Below are 24,332 nucleotides of genomic sequence, written 5' to 3' on the forward strand. Positions count from 1 at the left end.
ATTTCTTACTAAATTTATTTTTTACAGTTTGGAAAGCATGGTTTGGCTTTCAGAATTTTTTTCTGGGTCACTGAGTACAGTCTGTAAAATTGGTCACTTATGGCTTTGTTCTCAGACACAGAGTTTTAAAATAGTATTTGTGCATATTTATTAAAACATTGGGGAAGTGTGTGGAGTCAGAAAGGGGATTTTCAAAAGTTGAAACCAACTTCCTTTGTATCTGATAATACAGTATGGCAGTCTGTGTATTTCCTATCGCTTAAAAATGGAGTAATTAATGTTTCTTGCAAAATTATTGATCCTTTTGTTTTCCCAGATTGTTCTAGAACTGCATTTCTAAATACTCCAGGGAAAAATAAAACCACGCTGGGCTGATGTTACGTCTTATCCTTATCATGCCCTGTTTGTAATTTGGATTGGATTTTGTGGTGTCGAGTTTTGCTCCATGGATTGCAATACAGTGATGGAGAGGAACTGATCCCAAGTCTGTTTATCATCTCCTCAGGTAGCACGAAGACTGTCTTTAAGAAAGCACCCAGAGTGCCACAGCATGGCTGGGGGGAAGGCCATAGAACACTTGGCTCAAACTGGGAACCAGGAGCTGCTCACCTTCCGGCTGCCCATGCAGCACTATCGGAACTGCAACTTCTCCTTCTCTGGACTTCAGAACCTCGTCAATAATGCCATTGTACAAAAAGAAAAAGAAGAAGGTATTTTTAGGCAATCAGATACAAACTGAGCTTTTGATGGCCTATACACAGGAACCCCCCTTTGATCATATACTTCTATAGGTATTCAAGAAGGTGAGATCCTGTCCTGTGTTAAGGATGTTGCTGCTGCTGTACAGCATGCAGTGGCTGTTCATATTATCCAGAGGACATATCGAGCCATGCTGTTCTGCATCAAAAACAGCATTTTACCATCAAAAAATGCCACTTTGGTGGGTATATGTTTTTCTCCTTTTTATATCTGACTCTGTAACATCATTTGAAGATGCAGATGCCTTGTACTTTCTCCCTTGACAGGTGAGGAAGATCTCATGTATCATAGTTAAAATACCAGGTTTGAACTATAGTCATATAAATATTTAGGTGGGTTTGAAACTAGAGAGAGATGTTCTTAGCATCTAATCTAACTTCCCATAACAATTCAGGCCACGTAATTTGACCCTGTGCCCCCCAATACTTGACAGCTGTTCTAGTTATTAGAACCATRAACTGGTTTAGGTTGGAAGGGACCTTAAAGATCATCCAGTTCCAACCTTCCTGCCATGGACAGGGACACCTTCCATTAGACTGACAAGTTTCAGGGAAGTCTTTTAGCATAATAGGATCACTTAGCATACTCTTCTTTGATACATTTTAATCTACAAATGCGGCATTTATTACTGTCTTTGAACTTCAACTGATAACCCTTTTATAAACAGGATGCTAGTTGTGTGTAACCCATCAGTACTTTTGAGTTAATGCCTTTTTTCTTTTTGAAATGCTATCAGGTTGTATCAGGAGGAGTTGCAAGTAATCAGTATATCCGAAAAGGTCTACAGAATTTGGCAGATGCAAATGATTTTGCTTTGCTGTGTCCTCCTCCAAGACTCTGCACTGATAATGGTGTTATGATTGCATGGTAAGAGTTGTTTCTCTTTGCATGTGCTCCTGTAATGTTGTTTAAAATTGAGATCAGTCAGGAAYCTCTTTTAGTGGTGACTGAACCAYGTGCACGTATTCAGGGTTGTGACATATGTTTTTGCATAACTGCTTTCTTGTTCAGGAATGGCATTGAAAGGCTGCGTGCAGGACTGGGCGTTCTGCACAGTACTGATGGCGTCCGCTATGAACCAAGGTGAGTGACTGTGCATTCCCAGTCTCTTTCCTCACTGTGGGCAGCGAAAGGGGAGGCAGTTCACACCAAAAAGAGGCACAAGCTGCTGAGGAGTCTCTCTGCAGCACATAAAAATGTTAAAAATTGCTTTTCAAAGTGGTTGTTAAATACAAATTATCCCAGTCGGCATTTATTTTCATTTTGTCTCAGAAACTTAATTTACCATTCATGTAACAGTTCTATATGTTTCAAACACCAGCTTTCCTACTATGATTGTGTAGATCATAGGCTTAAGGCTAAACAAAATACTAAATTTCAAAAGTACCCAGTGGTCTTAAACTGGGATTTTTTGCAAGTTTTTTCCCTTTCCCTTTACAGGAAAACATACTTGGATGGTCTCAATACAAAAAAAAAATTACTATTTTCCCATGAAAAATTATAAACTACTTAAAAAATAATTTGCTGTATATATTTCAGTGAATAAAAGACTAAGTCTTACTTGCTGTAGACTTTAAGATTATCATAAAAAAGAGATACTTGTGAATTTCTAGTGTGTTTTGCATTCATCAGCAAGATATAAAATGAAATATCAACTAAAATCAGATTCTAAGTAAAACAGCATCCCCAGAAGATGGCTTGGAAATCAAAACTCTGTTTCTAGAGTTTGGAAAGGCTACAAATGCAAATATTTCCTCACAGTAAAGATGTTTCCAGGTACAGCTTCAGCTAGGCCATTTTAATGGTAACAGTTTTATAAGTGCAGGAATGTACAGAAATACTTTGACTCTCATGCTAATTGTAAAAAAGGTCTCTAAAGCTGTATATCTGTGTGATACTGCAATGATAATGTTAATTTTTAATAAATACATTATTTTGTTTTCTAGAGCTCCCCTTGGAATTGATATTTCAAAAAGAGTTGAAGAAGATTCGATCAAGGTGCCAGAATTAAAAAAGATACGATGGTTGGCATCTTAAAAATTAACTTAACAAAGTAATTGCAACTATAAGTTGTTCAATAAAAACTGTTTCAATGCTGTTAGATTGAGTTACAGTACTTGGGTTACAAGTGTTGAAAATCACCTGTCAGAGAAACCAATGCTGTGTGCTGTCACCAAAGTGATTCCAGTTACTATTCCAAACTAAGCATTCTCAGTATTAAAACAACAAAAAAATTAAAAGCATGGGATGCATTCATAGTGAGTCCCTCGTATACATATACATGTAAAACTCTGATTATTAATAATTATGTCCAAGTGTGTAAAAAAGAACAGACCAAACATTCTAAGAAAACTCTTAAGATTTACTGAATTTGCATATAGAACAAGTACAACATTTCAAGATACAGCTCTACAATTCCTCTACTGAAAGTAACTTCAGTCTGCTGCATGTGTCAGATGCTTTTTCACTGTTGCTCTCTAGTTTTGCAATCCGAGATCCAAACTGTACAGCCCTTTTTGGCAAAACAGTTGAGGCTGTCAGGCCCAACTGCTTGGCTGCAAGGCGCAGAATCAGTTTCTCACCAATTCCTCGAGGTAAAGTCAAATCAGCTTTTTCTGAGACGGGCAGAGAATTGAGGAATGAAACAACATCTTCATCAAGGAAAGGAAACCTGAAAGAAATATACATGGAGAAAGACCCTTTGAAAATTTCATAGAAAGAGTTTGGTTTTCCCCTTTACCACATGCAAAGACTGTAAAACTACACTGTAACTTTGAAACAAAAAGATTGACACAACAAATTCTGATCTTCTGAATTACAGGTATTCATACCTAATGACATGCATGATTAATAGCACTGCACATCCAACACTGCAACTGTTCTTGTGGTGAACTGAAAATGTGCAGCTAAGAACCAATTTGGAAAAACACAGGCACAAAAATCACATGAAAAAAACGTTTCATGCACCTGAGTGGCCTCTGCTCCTGGACAACACCTAAGGAATTTTTTGCAAGTTCATGGTGGTATGGAGAAAGTAGACACAAAATGATTCTTCAGCTCTTCAGACTTAACAGCAAGAAATGCAATGGATATTGATCATGCCTTTATTGTGTGGACAGGAACACCAGCTTATATGTTACATTGTCATTCTCCAGAGACAGTCCCCAAAGGTCCACATCAGAACACTTGAGTTGTGCAGAATACTTGCACTTAGAATTATAAAACCAGCTTGAATCTGCCTATTTCAATGTATGTTGCTGCTTCTTAAAACTTCTAGATGGAAATCAAGTCGCTAAATTTCCTTAAGTAACTCTTCCACAGTGTGATACAGACCACTTTTTTCACAAAATCAAAAAACTTCACAACACTTTTACACATCAAAAAAATTGCAATAGGACTAGAGACAATAAAACACACAGAAGTTTCAATTAAGATTTTGTTGAGAGTGTTAAAAACTGCATCTAACCGGCAAAACCAGTTTTGCTTCATGTTAAAACAGTAATACCTGGCTTCTTTTCCGTGATCACCGATAATCCTGTCATCTCTACCAAGATTTCGAGAAGAAATGCGACCCAACTCCATTTCAAGTTCTTTATTAAGACCCTCTAAGCCATCTTTTCTAAAACAAACACGATGTCGAGAATACCCAGCAAGCTGTTCATCTGCTCCAATTCCTGTAAGCACAACCTAAGGAAACAAAATAAAAGAAATCTAATGTCTCTGCAAGTTAATATATAACAGATCTTAAATGTTAACTACATCTTCTGGAGAATAATCTTAATACACATCTTGTAAAAATATTACGTATTATGATGGGATGTGCCTTACACATTTATAAAGCCTGAAACAATTCCCAGTAAAGTCACTTGAAACGTGTACTTTTAGGTCTGACTCTCATGCTAATTGTAAATCAGACCTAAAAGTACACACAAATGTTGCTAGTGGAGCAAGGAAAAAACATCAAAATAATGTTGTACGTATAAAAATACAGACCTAAAAGTACTCATAAATGTTGCTAGTGGAGCAAGGAACAAACATCAAAATAATGTAATATATATACAAATACATAGATTTGAAGAATGTCTTTTTTTAGTTTCTATTATAATAAACAGCATTCATTCAATACCAGCCTTTATAAAAAAAATTATTGCCAAAGACTTTGTGTATGTCATATGTGGTAAATAGTTACCTGAATGTACACCCAGAGTACAATTCATTCACAAGCTACTGGGTTAGTAACAACTACATTACACAAAGTGAAAATGGCTTATACTACTCAGTAAGTATAGTAAAATGTTATCAAGAGAAAAAACACTAKTACATCTGGCCCATTACTGTGCCTTCAACAGTTGGAATTAAACAGTTCATTCTTCCCTTCACAAACCATCAGAAATAGAGAAGTGAGAAATCAGAATAAAAAATGATAGATGGTGGTTATTTTTTTCCTATTCACATTGATTCTTACCCAAGTTCACTGAAAAGCTGTGCACATGACAGAAGAACTGAATGTGATTTTTAACTCTTGAATTACACAAATATTATAAAACTATTCTACATTCTGACACTGAATTTCAGAAGCCTTATGAATAGCAAAGATACCGGCTGATTTCTCAATCAACAAAACTGTTTTTACAGAGGTCAAACACAAGGCAGAAAACAAAACTATAAAAACTAGTACCTTTGCAGGACTTTTATATGGTTTCAGTTCTCCTTGGTTACTAATGAAGCCCTCTCCTCTGGAAGCAAACCAAATTGCACAGCCAATACTGTCATCCAAGACTGTATCCAGTGGGTAGATTAAGTAATTGATGCGCTGTTTTCTCATTTCTTTCAATTCCTCTAGTGTAACATTAATTTCCACAAAGTTCCAGGTTCTTGAAGGGTTAATGGCTTCTAATTCCTTCAGTCCTGCCCTACCAGTGACTCTGTCAGGAACATCAAAGCAAGATAAATGAGCACCAGTGTTAGCATCAAGATCTTGACAGCTTTCTTGAGGACAAAGCAAATCAAGCTGTACTTCATGGCTGGTAGGCCTTTTAGTGGTACCCTTATGCTTAGCTTGCTCTTTCATCATGAAAGCTACGTTGAGAAGATCAATTGGCTCCTCCAAAGGCACGTGTTTATCAGCCAGGGCTGCAATAACCATAGAATCAATGCCACCAGAAAAGAGCACTGCAACATGTGCTCTCGTATGAGACATGCTTGGAATGTCTCTTGTTACCTGGTCTTGGGCTCTAAAGAGGCATAGAACTCGTCTCTTGACTGCTTCATTTAAAACATCAATAAACTGACAAGCTAATGTTTTCTTGTGTTCCTCTGCAAGAAAATCTTGAAGGGTTTCTACAGAGACCACACGATTAATGTTGCTAGAATTAGAGTCTGGACAGTCACCTGAGGTTTCAGAAACTGTTTTGTTTAAGGGGATAACTGGTGCTCTAAGCCACAGCTTTGATTTATTCACCATGAGAGTTATGTGGTTTGGTAAGTCTTTTGACACTTGGTCAATAACATTAATGAATGTTTCTTCTACTGATTTCTCTGTGCAGCTGTACATCCATGGAAACAATGTTAAAGACAAAGATTTAGTTGTTGCACAAGCTTTGAGATCAATTTTGAAAATTCCAGATGCTGGGACTTCTTGCCATTGGTTGCCTGGTTTAGAATAACCACTTACAGATGTGAGACAGAAAGCATTGTCAGCCTCATTACTGAACTGCCAGAGCAAACTACGACGACCAAAATAATCTCTACCAAACCATAAACTGTGTCTGGGAGCTTCGTAATAAATAAAAGACCAGGGACCCCGAATAGATGACAACAGTGACAAAATGTCCATTTCACTGCTGCATGATGCCAGATGATGAAACATTACTTCAGTATCATTCTCTAGATCTCCTACATGCACTCCATTGAAAATTTCTCCATTCCAAAGGAAAACATTGTTTTTGGCATCTTCCAGAGGCTGAGGAGTCACCAGTCCCCTCAGGCGAAGTACATGGCCTGAAAACAGACATTCATAAGAGAGATCAGACACAGCTTTTATCAACTGTTGGCTACTGTCTGGTCCTCTTCTTCTCAGGTGGCAGAGAATGTCTTCGTTAAGGAAATCATGAATTGCAAGCTGGCTGCACAAGGTAACAACACAGCAAATTCCACACATTGCAGCATGGAAGTCACTGTAACTATTTCTTGATTTTTGCCTTTTCTGAATTCTCCAGCTCCTGATGTGCCTTCTTTAATTCATCTAATGTATCTGTGTAAGAGAAAATGATACAAATAATCAATTTCATAAACATGAAAGTTTATGAGTAGACAAGTTTAAGAGTATATCTAAGAAATTAGTAATTCCAGCCACTTGTTCAATTACAGTGATAAACATAAAACAGTAATTAACCAAATGCTATGCTTGTGTTCTATCATTACTACCACAAGCTACATAAGCTCACTGTATCTTATTCCTCTGAATTATATAAAGATTATGATTTTTTTTTTCTTCCAAAGAGAGACATAGTGCAATGGGGGAATCACCAACTCCTGGCTATGTAATAATCAGAATCAGTATAATTCAGATGAACCTAAATCAAAGCAAAGAGAAGTAGCAGTTGTTCAATCCAGAAAATTAAATTTATAATTCTAAATTTATACTTTTCTAATGCTTGTTCCATCATCACCACCTCTATTATCCATTCTTCTGTTACTTTGTATTTGACACACAGCTACCAGTTTCTAATTTGAATATATCTTTGAAATATACATGAAATATATATATCTATACATGAAATACAAATACAGCTTTTAAATATTAAAATATTTTATATACTTTTACACTGCAAACTTACTTTTGCATTCAGACAATGTTTCTGTTCGGTCTGCAAGGAAGAATATGTTGCTATTGGGTTGCTGCTTATAAACTTTCTGTAAAACAAAAACAACACTGTATGAAGTGAAAGCAGCAGATTCTGGAGCCATGAAGGGATAAATTCTGCCCTGACAAAACCAACATTCTAATGCTGTACCATCAAAACCACGCAATGCTCAACAATTCTGAATTTCTCTTTTCCTTATTCATGAGGGATCACATTCTATTTTAAGCTTATGCACAGAAAAAGAATACCTCATGAATCCTTGCGATCAGCTCAAACATCTTAATGAAATAGCCAAAATAAAACATTAACAAAAGCAAAAAACCCCAACAACACACTGTGTTTTACTGCACAAACACACATAATCAAATCATTTGTAGGACAAATTATTCTGAGAACAGCAGACCACATGTGCACTAAAACCTGTATTAAAACAAACTAAAGACAGCATGCTCTGATTTTGTTTCCCCTCTTGTCTCTATGTTTATTTCTCTGCTAAAATGAAATAGTCAAAAGCAAATTTATAAAATCTTACCCGGTTCTTCTTCAAATTAGAAAGCTCATCGACTACAACCTTCTGCTCTTTAATCTGAAAGGCAAAAGATGCATTTGAATTTAATTACAAAAACAAGACTGTATTATAATCCTAGTGGTGAACATGTCTACTGATGTCTTAAGACAGCTACATGCATGTATAGCTGCTGTTCTCCAAATGAATCACTCAAGACAAAGTAAATGTAAAAATTACATACTTTCTGTAGAAACAGGTTATCTTACATGCATTGGTATTTTTCCTACCCTCAAAAGCCTCTGGGAAGCCAGTGTAGCTATTTATAATCAGAGAGCACATTTTTCCCCAAGAACATGTACACAACTAATGCAACATCAAATAACTTYAGAAAACAAAATTTTGCATAATATYAAGMATACAYTTTATAATCACGGWATGCTCCAGATTCAAAATGAAATTAGTAAAAATCTGTAGATTTAATATAAGAACTGTATTAAGAGCAATAGGAGCCTTTCTGTTGCTCTGGATTTTTACATTAACTTCCTTAGTGGGATTTACTACTATGTTCTGCACAGATAGATGTGGCAAATATTCTCATTTTCTTTTACAATGGCACTGTGAATGCTAGAGAGTTATCAGAAGTTTGTAATAAAAGCCAAACCTACAACAAATTCTGAACAGAAGGCACTGAATGCTTTTTGTTAGAAGCAAACAATATGGATTTCTGTTCTCTCTTGGTGTCTCCTGGAACTGGTGCAACAGTAAGAAGCGGCCATAGAGCGAGCTAGGCCAAACTGAATATGGCACACTGAAAGTAAACTTTTCCAGCAGCTATGTCAGTGTCTTGTGTCTACAATACCAAAAGGCAAAGCAGCAGTGCCACCCTTTGTTATGGACTAAACGAGCCACTTACCACAACACTAATGACAACCTGGAGCTCTGTGACAGCCCAGCTTTGCAGCTTCCCAGGCAAATAAAAGCATCACTGTGTCTATGCAACATGGCCATACAGAAATAATCTTTTCATAGAATCATAGAATGTTAAGGGATTGGAAGGRACTTTAAAGATCACCTAGTCCCAAYCTCCSTGYCATGGGGCAGGGACACCTCCYGCTAGATCTRGTTGCTCCAGGCCTTATCCAACCTGGCCTTGAACRCTTCCAGGGTTGGGACATCCACAGCTTGTTTCTCTGGGCAACCTGTGCCASTGCCTCACCATCATCACAGTAAAGAATTTATACCTAGTATCTAACCCAAATTTGCCCTCTTTCAATTTGTATCCATAATTCTTTGTTCTACCACTACAGTTCCTTATGAAAAGCCCCTCTTCTGGCTTCCCTGTAGGCCTCCTTCAACTATCAGAAGGTTGCTATGATGTTTTTTTGAGCAAAAGCAGTTCCACAGGGCTTAGCAGATTGCACACGGACCAAAGAGATGGGCATCAGTGAGGAGGAAGCAGATAGATGAGGAACTCCAGCCTCTGTGGCTGAAATCCCTTGGGACATTTTGGGCAGATGAAGGTGAAGTATGTATTACAAGGAAGCCATATGAGGAGCAACTGAGGGCACTTAGGTTTGTACAGCCTAGAGGAGACTGAGGGGAGACCTCACAGCAGTGGACAACTTCCTCATGAGGGAAGTGGAGGGGCAAAGACTGATCTCTTCTCCCTGGTGACCAGTGACAGTACAACAGGGGATAGCCTGGAGCTGTGCCAGGGGAGGTTTAGATTAGATATCAGGAAAAGTTTTTCCACCCAGAGGGTGGTCAGGCACTGAAAAGGCTCCCCAGAGAAGTGCTCACAGCACCAGCCTGACAGAACTCAAATAGCTTTTGGTCAACGCTCTCAGGTACATGGTGTGACTCTTGGGCTGCCCTGTCCAAGGCAGGAATTGGACTCGATCACTGGGGGTCCCTTCATACTCATGATATTTTGTGATTCGGTGAGAAAAGTCTCATTGCACCTCACATGACATTTCAGACTCAACTTGAAGCAGCAAGTCCCAAAATGCCAATCTGACAAGCGAGCTATTAGCGAGGCGGCACGGGCTCGCTACACGCAGGACGCTCTCAGGGCCCGAAAGCGCAACCCTAGGCACAGGAGCCCCGGTTCCTGACAGCACCCGCCCTCCTTTTCCCCACGCTGCTCGCACCCGAGGCGACAGGCTCCGGGGGCCGCCCGCGCCTCGGCCCGGCCCGCCGGCGAAGGGCCCCACAGGGCCGCCTCCGCTCACCCGCCGGCTCAGCTCCTCCTTCTGGCGCAGCGCTGCGCTCTCCCCGTCCTCTTGCCGCGGTGGGCGGCCCGACATGGCCCCGACGGGCACCGGGCGCTCAGAGCCGACAGCAGCGACTGAGGCAACAAGCCCGCACACACCGACCCGCGGCCACTAATGCCGGCCGCAGCAGAGCGCATGCGCGCAGGCGGGGCCGCGCGGATCCCCACCAATCAGCAGGGGCAGCGCAGCGCGCGCGGGGGCGCGAGCCGGATGGCGCCAATCCTGAGGGAGCTCGCGCCCCCGCCCGGGGAAAGCCAGGACTGCACTGCCCGTCCTTGGTGGCGCAGAGCTCCCGGGAGCCGTGTCACACCGTGTCGCACCGTGTCACACCGTGTCGCACCGTGTCACACCGTGTCGCACCGTGTCGCACCGTGTCGCACCGTGTCACACCGTGTCACACCGTGTCACACCGTGTCGCACCGTGTCACACCGTGTCGCACCGTGTCGCACCGTGTCGCACCGTGTCGCACCGTGTCACACCGTGTCACACCGTGTCACACCGTGTCTGGGAGCGCAGCGCGACAGGCCCAAGGTGGGAAAAATGTCTGCAATGAGGCTTGGAAACTGTGCCTCTTGTGGAGTGTGTCGGAACACCCGGAAAAGGAAAGGAGCAGGTTGATGTGGTGTGAACCTGGGCTGCTGTCGGGCAGCTGGCTCTCAAACCCCTTTAAGCGGTTTGCCTAAAGGTATTCCAGGGGAGATATGAATGATACACTATTTACAGGTATTAAGATTACATATTTCATTGCGTTCATTATGATATGTTTCTACAAGAAAGACMGGGACTTTTTACAAGAACATGTAGTGATTGGMCAAGGGGGAATGGATTCAAACTGGCAGAAGGCAGACAGATACTTGATAGAAATTGTTTACACGGAGGGTGGTGAGACACTTCTACMGGTTGCCTAGAGACGCTGTGGCTGCTCCATCCCTGGATGTGCTCAAGGCCAGGCTGCACAAGATGATCCTAACATTTCTCCTATAGAAATGTTGCAGTGATGTATCTTCCTGTCTTTATAAATACATCATTGTCTCATTTTTATCCCCTCTTTTTAAATATTGTATAATTATTCAAAACACTCAAGAGTAATCCAAACATACAGACTTCCCAGTTGTAGGATTTTATGTGATATCAATCCTGCTTGTAGTCCTTTTGGTAGTGATAGCAGTGCAAATATAGTTCAAATCTTCATAAACCATTTGAAATATTTGCAACTTTAGTAAAAGAGGTAGGAGTGTTAACTTTTGTTCGCTTTATGGCTCACACAATCATACATTGTACATTTTGATAATACTTAAGCGTTTTTGAGCWAGATCGCACCTTGTTTTGGTGGTAKCCATGAGCTTGGTTGCAATGTCTGTGATTTTGATCACAATTTTTGGCAGTGGTACAGAAAGAATAAGGATTTTGGCTTCTAACAGAAGCATGAAGAAAGACAATTTGGCTATAAGAATATTTGACAATACAYTAACTTGCAAACATAATGCTGATTTGCTTTAAGCAGGAAGACAAACTTTTTCCTGAAAGGTCAGTCTTGCTCTTGCCTCCACCTTTAAACTCACCCTTGTGCCTCCAGCCTTGCATCATCACAGCTGCATGTGGGGCTGTGTGGTGGGACAGCTGAGAGAGCTGATCCATTTTTCTCTGCAGTGCTGGTGTGATTCTAGCAATCCCAAAGCAGAGCAACTGAAGCTGCTGGGGAGCTGTTGTCTAGGGCTTGGAGTGGTTCTGGGACTTCTCCTTTAAATTCTACAAGAAATATACRTATCTGGGTCACAGAGAACAGTTCTGGTGCTGTTACTCAGTGTGCTTTGTAGTTTGTCACTGTTGTTCTGTTGAGTAATTTGTTTAATCTGAATAACTCCCAGCCCTCCGCGGCCCAAGTGTTTTGTTGTTCATATGTTACAAAGGTTGATGATCAAGTAACCCAGTAGTCAAAGTATAATTTCTGTACTGTAATTATCCTTTTTATGTTCAGTAATAAATACAGTTAATGTTTATTAATCAAAAATCCATCACTCAGTTTTATTGCTTGGTTCAGAAGAGTGATGATAATGGTTTTGAGGCATAATAGCAAATGTGGAATATTTTTACTTCTGGTCTTATCACAGACTGGTGATTCTTTTGAAATGGAGTGAGCTTTTGATAGGTCCTTTTAAAAATGAATTAATTCCTGGGACAAGGTCACTCCTGAAATTACAGTCATACCCACAATAAGCAGCTGTGTTTGCAACTCAGCAGAGGAAAAAGTCAGCACCTTTTCACTCCCTGTGCAGAGTGGTGTCATCTCCATTCAAGCTCATTTCAGGGCTGCTGCAGTTCTGGTGTTGCAGAGTGCCCACACTGTTATTCCTGAGAGCTGGGGAGGTGACTTCGAGCTCATCTGGCTGACAGCTAAGTAGGCAATATCATTCGGTTTCACRTCTCTGGTCAATCTGCTTCAGTCTGTGCTGGCTCTAGTGCTCTAAATTGTCTTTACTAGCATAGAAGTATTTTTGGAGGTTGATAACACCTGACACATTGTTAATAAAGTATCAATTAGTTTTTCAGTCTTTTAAAGTCCTTGTCTTTTCAGCATCTGGCATCTTKAAAAATATGCAAAACAGCACAATATACCCAACAAGTAATGTAAACAGTTATAAAACATGAAGTAGTTACCGATGCCAGAAAGTCKTTGACGTTGCCATCAGCTGTTAGCTAATGCATGGCCAAAACAGTATCCTCAAATAACCAAGCTCAAGCTCCAAAAGGCTGCTGTTAAAATGTGAGGACATCTTGTGAAAACACTGKCAGTCCTGAAGACCTCTGTTCATGATGTTGGCAGTACTTTTGTGTCAGAGGATTTTACAGCTGTGAGAGGCACAGGGTAGGACTGGGACWGCCTTTGAGGTTTAGCAGTGCCACGTTTCCCTGTTTCACTGCGGGCTGGAAATCTGCATGTACTCGGTTCTGTATCTCTCAGCTGATGCTTGGTAACATGTTAAGCCACCATAATCGGTTGTTGGTTCAAGTCTGAGTGGTTTATGAGGTTCAGCTGTAAGTGACTGTAATCTGAGGAAACTTGTCATGCTTTGGAAGAACCACTCACAGAGGTCCTTGGAAGGGAATTGCACCAGGACAATTGTAGCTCTAATGTTGGCCACAAGAGAGCAAGCTGAAACTGTGCTGGCTGCATGGAGACAGTCAAAGAAAGAATGGGGCCACCCATGTAAGACAGGATGGAGTCTCTAAAAGGGGAAAGCACTGTGAGAGGATATTGCTTTTGTGCAGATTTTTGATTCTTTTGGAACATCCTCAGTTTTGATCTTATTTTTTTTTTTTTGTGTTTTCAGACATTGTTCATCATAATCCAMATGAGTAGATTCTGAGATGTAGAACATAGATCTCTGTGTTAGTTTCACGGTTGAATGTACATTGTAATAAATTCCTAATTAATACCAGTCTAAGAAAATTCAAGTTGTTGAAATTAGTTTGGTTTGCTTTCTGGTAATCCTTYTGCTAATTTCTATGAGACATCGAGTTTGAAGGGAGTTAGGTTAATTTACACAATCACAGATCTGGATCTGTGCACCGGAATCTAGGCAAAGCTGCCGTTTGTTTCCTTAGGTTAAGTATCTCGATTGTCAGTTACACAAGAAACCTTGCAAAGTGTATAATCATTCTACTTTAAAAATCCTGCACGTAAACAAAGAAGTCTGAGYACTTTTATGGTCTTGAAGTAGAGTCACTTTTTTTCAGCACTTCTGATAAACTSTTAAAGCACTCTGAGAACTCCTTTGCACAAAAATTCTGTTTAGTTCATGAGCATAGAATTATTAATTTTCTAATTAAAAGCAAAATTTCATCACTTTCACATGGAGGATTTTAAGGCTGTTGTGAAAATAGCTGAGAACTATCATCAGTCTCTCATTAGTTTTTACAATCTAATTGCTAACTTCAAGCTTCTAGAAGGGCTGAACCAAACAGCTTATTTGTAAATTGCTCCCAGCAGTCTTTCATCTGATGATTTAAGTAAGAGAGAATATAAAACCAGACTTTTCCAAGTCTCCTCTGTGTTCTTCGATGTAAAATTGAAGATACAGGAGCCTTTCTCCAGGTCTTATGTTGCTGTAGTTGAGGAGAGAGTTTGACCTTTAATTTTCATAATTTTTCCTTCCTTAGTGCAGAACAGTTTGTTGTGCACATAGACTTTAAAGGAGAATTAAGAAGTTCACATTAGTGCCAGTTTCACTTAGGCAGAACTAAAAGATTTGGGTTTGTCTCTTGCAAAGGCAGCCCCTCACATGCACTGAATAGCCAATGCACAGGTTTACTGCAGTAACCATCTAGTTTGAMTATGGAATCAGAGTTCTAGATACAACACATTTTGAGCAGTGAATGTTCAGGGATCTTAAAAATTTAAGTGCTCTTTCTTATAAAACCAACATTTTGTTTGCAGTATGAAGATGGAAACCTAGTGCCTGGATGCTGGAAGCTTTTCTGTTGGTGCCACCAAAGAGCGGGGTTATGAGAGGTTTAGAACTGCTCAGGAACAWTGGATAGACCAATGCCTCATTTGCATCACCTTGGATCCAGGATCTTGATATAAAACCAGATTAGTGCTAATATTTCTGCCTAATGAGAAAAGGAAAAGAGAACTGCACTTAAAACACTCTGAGTGAAGAGTCAACCTGTCCAGTAAGTCTGCTTTTTGGAAGCTGAGCTAGGAAGTCTGGAGAATACTGGAGGGATAATTACAGGCTTGCTTCTCTTTCCTGTTGGGAGTGCCTTCATGACAGTAAGTACTGTGTTTAATACTATGTACAMCTGATATTTTCTGGAAGATAAAATGCAGAGATTAAATTGTTTTGAAGGAGTAGGCAGGCCTGAGCARAATGGGCTGAAGGTATGGAGGTAGCAGCCTGCTTTTGCTCCCATAATATGGATCTCCTGGARCCAGGGACTTGGTAATTTTGGCTGAGATAGGTTACAGCCCCATAAAGCATGTTCTATAGGCCATGATGGACCTGCCTAAGTGTGCGCTTGGGCAGAACAGAACATGTCTGAGCAGGCTGGAGAAAGGGGGAAATGTATAATAGCTTTGYAAGGCTCTCTGAGGCAAGAGTGAAGGTAAGGCTGTTTGTTCTAAGATGCCCAGTTGGATTAGGATCTTGCCTAGATGTTTTACTAAATGTCTTGCTCTCAAGTGCTTTTTGTGCCTTTGTTCTCATTGCCATGTACATTTGGACTTAGCTCTTGCTAGTGGGCAAATAGAGCTACTTGGTCACCAAGGAAGGAGATTGTTTTTCCAGGTTTGGAGATAGGAGTTACTTGAAAGGAAACACTTAGGTTTTCAAGTTCTAATGTGCCAGAGGCCATGCTATCAAACAGCTTTTTGGGCTTCACTTATCTTTAAACTTCATTCTTTCTGTCTTAGGCTATGCTGAGGCTTCTGATTTACCCCATTATCCAATGTCCTTTTTCCTGTCAAGGTTTTTGGGKTTTTTTTGGTATTTTTTTTTCTCCTCTCTACTTGAAGCTTTGGTTCAAATCAGCCTGCACATGTAGCAAAACAACCTGGGACCCAAATAACTGAATGCTTAGTAGAACTTTCAGTCTTGAGGGTAATACTTGTTCACCATCCTTTTAAGGTGAATATGATACTTAGTGCTTTAAGGGTACATAAAACTCAAAATGCCTGCCTGAGATAGATGAATATAGAGAGGAAATGTAARCCAAAGCTGTATGAGTTGGCAGGGTGAGGATTAGAACTTGGAGGTCCTGGCTTTTATTCACATGTTCCACCTAGGAGCATTAGTGTTTCTATATTTAAATTACTATTTTTATATTTTAAATGGGGCTRTTTTTGCTTTATGAAGTCATAGTTAGAAAATCACCCATTATAGAAACATTCACTGCACTGAATGGCAAATACATATTTATTTTAATTTTATCATGGTTTTTATGTTGACTATTTTAAACTTTCGTGCTTGCTTGTCAGCCTACACACTTTATCTCAGTAGCTAGAAGRAAAATATTCTGATCAAGTTCTCATGGAGCAGCAGACTAAGCATTCCACAGCTAGGTCAGCTTTGACAGAAAAGCTCACAGGAAAGATTTCATAAAACATTTATTTTGGGTTATCACAGAACAAAACATTTCCATTTRTCATTTTGACATAAAATGAAAAAARGCAAAATTCCCTGGCTGCAAGTTGCTGTGCCTTTAGCTTTACTATCATTATCATCTTATGTAAAGTCTAAACATCACTGAGATTTAACTACTTTCCCCAAATACTCCCCTGTGAAACCCCATCAGTGATCCCATACTCTTTCCCACCTTTAACAGACTTTTTGAAGTAGTTACAGCTGTTACAATTAAGGAAGAAGAGCCTATGGCAGTGCAAAAGGGTAGGCTATAGCTACAGTGAAGTGTAAGAACCTCATGTTTTAGACAGTGTTAATAGCCCTCAAATGGTTTCCTTGTCTTTCAAGGCAGAACCACTAGAACTAAGAAACCAGCAATGTAAATGCTGATAGGCTTTGAATGTTTGCCTTATCTGTATCTGATGCAGTTTCTTATAATGCAGTAATGCTTCCGCATTCCTGATATTTTCAGTCCCAATTTTTTAGAACAGTAATTCATCATTTGGAGCAAGAATAACCACAAGGTAGGTAGAGGTATCATTGCATAATTCTTGGCATGTGTTTTAGTTGTTGAATATTTAGCAAAACATTGCCCATGGCTCTGAATTTAACAGTAATTTAGGTAATAGAATGAAGGTCTTTCTGCCAATGACATACATTATCATATGTGAGAGAAATAGCCAAGATAAATCATACCATTTGTAACACTGAACATTCGAGGAACACCCTTTTTATAAATATTCTGACATTTCYTGAAAGAAAGGTACCGATATTTGGCACTTCAGAAATGAGTACAGTAGCTGTGTGGAAAACAAAACAACCCAAAACCAGACCCTTAAATTTATATCTCAGCTTACACAACAATGTAAGTTCAGTTAATACTGTTAAAGCAAAYTTTTAAAACCTTTTCACAAAGAATATGAGAGTATCAGTGTAACTACACAGACTAACTCAGAAATAGTGACCTTGATTAGCAGTAGAAGTCAGAAATAAGAATACTGAATTTAGAATAAACAACCTTTGCCAAATTTTGCTTACAGTCTCAATAAGTTGAAGTGATAGGCATGTCAGCATCAGTTTACATGGCATGAAGGAAGGAAATTTAGAGTGGCCAGTAAAGTGGTAAAATTGCAAGCAACATCAACAAGATGACTACATTTGATTCTCTCCAGACCAGAATAAAAAGGGAGGTGTGGCAATAATTGTAATGAAGGAGCATACATTTTTTTTTTAAATTATTCCAGTCCAAAAGGATGAACGTTCTCTCTAAAGAAGAGAAAATGGGCAACTATTTTTTACTTTCTTTGTATCTTCTTAGCCTTCTCTGCTGTTTCCACCCTCAATGAAATTTTTGAAAATTTTTATCCAGGAGATAATCAATTGGTCAAAATCCTCTTATGAACAGTGTTCAGAGCTTAAAATACAATTCAAAATTTAAGCAGTTCTCAGACACAGAGTATGGTTAAGATTTGACTGTAGAGGTTCTTGAATTCTCCGTCCCAATAAGAAAAAAACCCCTAGATTTAAGCCCCTGAACAGCAGTGTCACAGAATGTGCTTGGCTTAGTGGTGAGCAGAGTTAAAATGATAAATCTGTCACAACTGTTCTAGAATTTAKACAGTAATCAGCACAATTAAAGCATAGCAGGTTTGGTCAACACCTGCTGAAAAGACCTCATAGTCCTTGCAACTATCAGATTTACCCTATTACTTACACACTACTGCAGAGATTGCATGAAGATATCTGATTAAAAACTTGTATTAACTTGAAGGAGGTAATGATCTCTTTAAAAATCAGAGGAAAAAATAATTGCTCTTGCTTTTTTTTTTATTTTACTTTTTATCTGAAGTATTTAATTGACTTTTTATCTGAAGTATTTAATTGACTTTTAAATGTTCTGTTAAATAAGTCAGCTGCATACAGCCTATATATTTCCTACTGCAATGGGTGCAGCCACTCCACAGCTGTACATAGAGCCATTGGAAGTATTTTTGGCTAAGAAATGAAGGCTCTAGCATTCAGTTACTGTTCGTGTAACTTAGACTTATTTGTTTACTGTGTCTTTTTGCAAAGTGTTGCCAGGAGACTTTGTCAGGCTTATTCTCAATCATGCACTAAACAAGACTGCAGCAGACTGTATGCTTCCTCCATTAGTGCTCTATGTTTATCTTTTTAATAAAACAGCTAACAGCAAACACCTTGGAGAATAAAATACATTATTTGAATGACTGAAAAATTGGAAAATTTTGTTTGGAGATGACTTTGGGAAATGAAATGCATTTATTGCTCTGAGTAAGAACTGTAAAAAGGAATTTTTTTGTTTACTCATATTTAGTATTTTAAACTGTAATTTAAGTCATTATCATCTTATTATAGAGAAACTTGGTTATGTGAATATCTGCATTTTGCAGTATCTGCTAATACTCTGCAAAGCTAAATTCTGCTGCTTTCCTCTTGTAGATAATTTGAATCGAATKACTTGATTACAAAGAAAGATTAGCAAGGTTTAGCTGGTGACAAACTGTTTGAGTTACTGCATTCCCCTGCAGGGAATATAAGTAGCACAGTCTTGAATGCCTCTGCTGCTGAAGGATTTTCATTAACTTTAATCAAACTTCAGGTCTTATTTGTATAAATTTAAGTGTGTGCAAGTTTGCAGAATAGCAAAGGGGGCAATTTCATGTGTAATGAATCATACCTAAATATGCATCTGRTACCACTGCAGTTTGCTATTTTCTTCTGGCACTACTCCGCTCCAAAGCCATGCAGGRTATCTTAGTATTTATCTTAGCAAGCATATTCAGTATCAATATGTTATCTTGATAGTATATTCAGTGTTCAAACTGGTTTTAGATTTTCAGAACTAAAGATATTTTTCTTTGACAAGGCTGTATCAAGCATGCAGCTGATGAAGAAAGCTGAAGATTTGACTCTAGTTACCAGACAATTCAGTTTTCAGCCCTTGCAGAGTTGTGAGTGTGTCTCATATTCTGATGCTGAGGACAAAGCTGAGGAGACTGAGGGTAAAGGTTTTGTGTTCTAACACATAGATAGGGAAGTGATTTGGGGGAGTCGAGGAAGARAAGGTTTGTAGTATTCAGCCTCTTCCCAGCAGAGCTTCTAATGACAGGTTGCACCATCTATTCTGGCTACTTATCTAGCCCTATGCAGAGCAAAAATGAGGAAATACTTGCTAGATGATTGGCAAGATGTTTGCTAACAGTGTTGACAGTATTTGCCTTTCTGGTCTGACACTTCACTGGTACTGTGTGTTTGACATGTGGGAGAATTATTTACAATTCTATCAGAACTRGAAAAATGATTGAAAGATCATCCAAATAGTAGGGATTGTTGCCTCTTAATTTAATTTTATAACAGAAAAGGCACTCATGGGTGGTGGGGTTCTAATATATTTAGAACTGAAATATACATATGATTGGTAAATGAAATGTAATGCCACAAAAATTCTTAGTTTTAAAATGCTTTTTTTTTTAATAGACTACTTTTCTGAGCACTAATGATATTTTTTGTCATAGAGTACAGTTGAATGAGGAGAATGAAATCTCATGCTTCAATAAGTGTCAAAAGGGAATTAATTTAAGCCCATGAGTCTCCTGTACTTTTGTGTGCAAAAGCAAAGTGAGTTGCACATCTACTGAAATCTGCTCTGTAGTACCGGCTGTAGTAGGGCAGGCCAGAATGTCAGGAGCTTAGGTGAATCCAATAGATCTTATACTGAAGGATCAAATGTTCCTTTTAAGAAGTCAGCAGCAACAACAAAATGGCATAGTGTCTTGCACCATACTAGCTACTGCTAGTTGTTCAGTATTAAAGCAATTGCACAAATGCCAGTGTAGTCTGAGTTGTGTTGTATCAGGCAGTTGGCAATGCTAAGCTTTGGTTATTATCTTCASTTTTGAGACGTTCACTGTGCTGATTGGTATGATTAATTAAAAATAACTGCATTCTCTAAAGTTCTTTGCATTTGAATTTTAGCATTAGAACATTTTTTTTGTTTGTCCACTGAAGGATTTACTGCAGTTTTTATTGAGATATAGCTACAGAAAATTTTGCTTAGACATTAATGCAACTCATTTTTAATGGATTTTCAAACTAGTTTATCTTTAAAAGTAAGATTTTACAATCTATCTGTAGATAGTAAATAGGTCTTTTGCAAGGATTTATTTATTATATACCTGCCAATTTCGATTTGCAGAATAGACCTCATGCACAGGAAAATGATTTCTCAGCATTTTTTTATTTAACTCATCATGGTTTATTTCTCATCAGTGTTCTTTGTGTTGGGATCATGTAGTTCTCACTGCCTGTGGAGCATCTTCTGCATGACCCAATARGCGAAATATTTCTGGTTAACTCAGTTAACTCCTGTCCCATGTGTTACTGTGATTTKATATTAAACYRCAATTCAGTTCTTCACATTTGAAARTCATTAAGCAGGCTTYCTGTTTGACTTCAGTGCTGTTGCTTTGTGTATTTATTTGTTTATTGTTTAATTGTAAAATRAAACTTCTGAGGATTTTTAAAAGTCATCACGCACTCGGCACTAGGTATGAAGTAATCTCCATTTCCTGGCCTTAATTATTGCATAACACTGCAATGCACAGCRGTGGAACAGCTGCAACATCCTGACTGAAAATTCTGCATTATGTCTGAAGAGGGAATGTGGTGTAATCAGGCCAATATTCTGTCCTTGAGCACACTGCAGTGTCAACAGAATGATACAAAACATGCCAACATCAGACAGGAAGGATTACTAACTGGAGGAAATTTCCTGGGTAATCCAGCCAGATTTCAAGTTTATATTATGAAAGGCTCTTACTAGGCAGTAGCTTTATCTAGCAAGCTGTTTTCCTGCAAACAGAGATTTGATGAAAGACCAGAGTGCCACACCCTGTGCATAGGTGTGGGAAGAACATTTATCATTGTTTGGTTTGGTACCCAAATGACGTTGCTGATTTTTGATTTGGTGAGTTGATGAGCAACCTGACCTCTGTCTCAGAGGGCACAAAGGCATACCTCAAAATGAATAAAAATCTTTATCACAGAGTATCTTGCTGTCCTTTTCTATTTTCCCTAATGACTTAACTACTTCCACAGCTGTTGCTCTCATTTTGACTCGCTGCAATTCTCAGGGTGCAAAATATACAGCCATGAACTCCAATTACTGTTAGTTACTGTTTTGTTGATTATTTTAGCAGGAATGCTTGTGTAGCTGCTTCTTTTCTTTCATAAAACATCCCTGGGGACTGAAATYCTTGTTCTGATGACAATGAGAATGTTTTCAGCTTGTACAGAAGTCAGAGGGTTCTCCCAAAAGCACTACTCTAGAGCCTTTTAACCTACAGAATTTAAGTGTACCARCTGCAAGACTGTTCATAACATGGCCATCCTCTAATGCTTTGCAATCCTCTGGACAAAGGTGGGGGGCTGAGTTTATAGCACAGCAACATCCTCCTTGTTTCTTATTCTCCTCACAATGCCACAGCTCGTATTGTATAAACTGAGTAAAAAAATCTGCTAGTTATGCCTGCTTAGCACAAAAGAAATTCTAAGGTGCCACTATCAATGATGATGAACCAGGAACAGATGCAGGAGATATCTGGCAACTGGAAGCATTAATTAATTTCTCAGATGAGATAAAAGAAGATGTAGATGATGACAGGGAAGTGGTAGAACAGGTTGTCCCGGGAGGTTTTGCAGTCTCCAGCCTTGGAGGTTTTCAAGACCTAACTGGATRAAGCTTTGAGTAAACTGATCTCATRGCTGRCTTTGCTTGGAGCAGAGTATTAGACAAGAGACCTTCTTAAATCTTTTCCARCATGAATTGTCCTAGAATTCAAAACTTTGAGATCAAGGAAAGTTTGAATGTGTCTAGTGTCTCACAAGGCCCCTACCACAATGTAGCCTCATGTTTACCTGCAAGATCTTCCTTTAATTGATTACCCTTCTTTGCAAAGGGCCTGCTCACATCTCCTGCTTCTGTTAGTTGACTTGTATCTGTGTGGAATGCTACTTAAACCCCATTTCCCATATTTACTGATCTCSAGCACAAGGATTATACTTATCAGTTGGCCCCAAGGCTGCAACAGAAGTTCTGTTTAACTTCTGTGRAATTATAGTGGAGAGAGAGAACAAGGACAGTGTGTACCATATCCATTTTATTTGCAGGAAGCCTTGTTTTCTTCTGTATGCTTAATTACTGAAGTTAATTTCCTTACTTCTTTCATGCTGACAATACTACTGAGATAATTAATCTGTTTTTCTTCCTTTCATGCATTTATCACACTGTTTCCTTTGACCTGGCCAGTGAAGCTGCTTTCATTGTTTTGCTCCAGCAGTTATTTAATTTCCACTTTTTTCTAGCACCTAATTCTAAACAAATTATTTGCATCTTGCATTTCAGATGCTACTGTTACTCATTCCACTCTCCCTTCATTTGCTTCTGCAGCTGTGTGCTTTGCTGCATGGCTGTACAGTCACTGCTCCAACAGCTGCACTTCAGCCCACAATTCTTGTGTAGATTGCTCACCAAAAAACTGTTGCATATCAGAAAGCACGTGGCAAACACAGTGGCAAGGCATGCAGTGGGGAGAGGGCTCTGAAGAACTTTCAGGGAAAGTGATGTCTGACTAAACTTAGCACCTCTTTAGTCATTACACAAGGATCTTCTTTCCCTGGGAGAACTATAGTAACATCAGACACACTGGACATTAGTTGTCAGTAGTTTTCAATGTGACAAGCTTCAATGCTCTTAGCTAATTCTATATCTATATATCTATACATATGAAGTGGTGGTTGAATTAACCAAACAGCTAGTGGTTTTATATATATATATATATATATATACACATATATGTTTAGTAACCAAGGAGGTCAGGAGAAAAAGAGTGGTAGCCCCAATAGTTTGTCCAACAGCTCTGTTTCCAGAGGAGCACCCAGTACTGTGGACAGTGTGCAAATGTTTCACGAGTTAACAGTGTGACTTTTCCTCATAAAGAAAAAATCATGGCCCATCAATCCTGCAAACTGGCTGCAAACTTTGCTTAGATTTTAAGAAGTGCTCAGCATCCTGCCACAAAGGAACCTTAGTGGTACCACTGGAGAAGGAGCTCGTTTTTAGTACAATAGATCTGTAAACTGAATGACACATTTCCCATAAAACCAATTCTCAACAAAGAGCCAAAAGAAAATTAGTCAGCTAATAAAGTATCATCTGCTTATAATGGTTATTAATTTAATATCACTCTGGGCATAATAACACCACTGTTCCCTGYCTCCTGTTCCCTGGCCTCTCCGTAAAGTTAAACTTTATGCAGTATGCATGTGGTGAAACTAATAAGCAAATTCATTGAATGCTGTCTCCATTTTCAAGTTTTCAAAATACTTGACTGATACTCTTGAATTCAGCCTCTCAGTGGCACATAAATATAGATGAAAAAATTGGAGGACATAAAACTAGACATGCCTGTATATGACAGTGCTCTGAATTTACTGTGCCGGACACTATCCATTCACAAATTTTAGAAGACTTTAGAAAATATCTCTCTTTTTATAGCACAGGAAATTAAAACAAAAAATGCACTTGTTTGGAAAGACAAAAAAACTCCTTGTGATGGAACAAAAAATAGACTGACCAGTGTATTCTCACTCTGCAGCCAATGARCTGCTGATAAAGGTTAGAGGAAAAWGTGACATWTGTGATATGCTTTCCTTGGAGTTGGTAGCTTGTACAGCATTAGCTCAGTATTGGTACCAGTAAGTTTGGCAGCATAAAGCTTT

The 24,332-nt window shown here is 38.9% G+C and overlaps 3 protein-coding genes across 3 annotated transcripts; 1 reads left to right on the forward strand and 2 right to left on the reverse strand.

Annotated features, from left to right (window-relative positions):
• The first annotated feature begins 468 nt into the window (after positions 1 to 468).
• On the forward strand, positions 469 to 2,870 carry LOC130583551 (tRNA N6-adenosine threonylcarbamoyltransferase, mitochondrial-like). The gene is made up of 5 exons (XM_057382997.1): positions 469 to 710; positions 792 to 940; positions 1,496 to 1,626; positions 1,771 to 1,842; positions 2,706 to 2,870. The coding sequence occupies exons 1-5, from the start codon at positions 551 to 553 to the stop codon at positions 2,794 to 2,796; spliced, it is 603 nt and encodes a 200-aa protein (XP_057238980.1). The 5' UTR covers positions 469 to 550; the 3' UTR covers positions 2,797 to 2,870.
• Positions 2,871 to 3,099: 229 nt separating this feature from the next.
• LOC130583550 (asparagine synthetase domain-containing protein 1-like) lies at positions 3,100 to 6,919 on the reverse strand. Its single transcript, XM_057382996.1, has 3 exons — positions 5,438 to 6,919; positions 4,265 to 4,446; positions 3,100 to 3,430 (listed from the first exon to the last, which is right to left on the reverse strand). The coding sequence occupies exons 1-3, from the start codon at positions 6,917 to 6,919 to the stop codon at positions 3,169 to 3,171; spliced, it is 1,926 nt and encodes a 641-aa protein (XP_057238979.1). The 3' UTR covers positions 3,100 to 3,168.
• A 22-nt stretch (positions 6,920 to 6,941) lies between these two features.
• On the reverse strand, positions 6,942 to 10,475 carry LOC130583552 (ASNSD1 upstream open reading frame protein-like). The gene is made up of 4 exons (XM_057382998.1): positions 10,365 to 10,475; positions 8,158 to 8,211; positions 7,599 to 7,674; positions 6,942 to 7,012 (listed from the first exon to the last, which is right to left on the reverse strand). The coding sequence occupies exons 1-4, from the start codon at positions 10,437 to 10,439 to the stop codon at positions 6,942 to 6,944; spliced, it is 276 nt and encodes a 91-aa protein (XP_057238981.1). The 5' UTR covers positions 10,440 to 10,475.
• Positions 10,476 to 24,332: the final 13,857 nt, after the last annotated feature.

Source organism: Malurus melanocephalus, unplaced genomic scaffold, assembly GCF_030028575.1.
Source record: "Malurus melanocephalus ecotype Western Australia unplaced genomic scaffold, MMel_1.1 scaffold_598, whole genome shotgun sequence".
NCBI classification, from domain to species: domain Eukaryota; kingdom Metazoa; phylum Chordata; class Aves; order Passeriformes; family Maluridae; genus Malurus; species Malurus melanocephalus.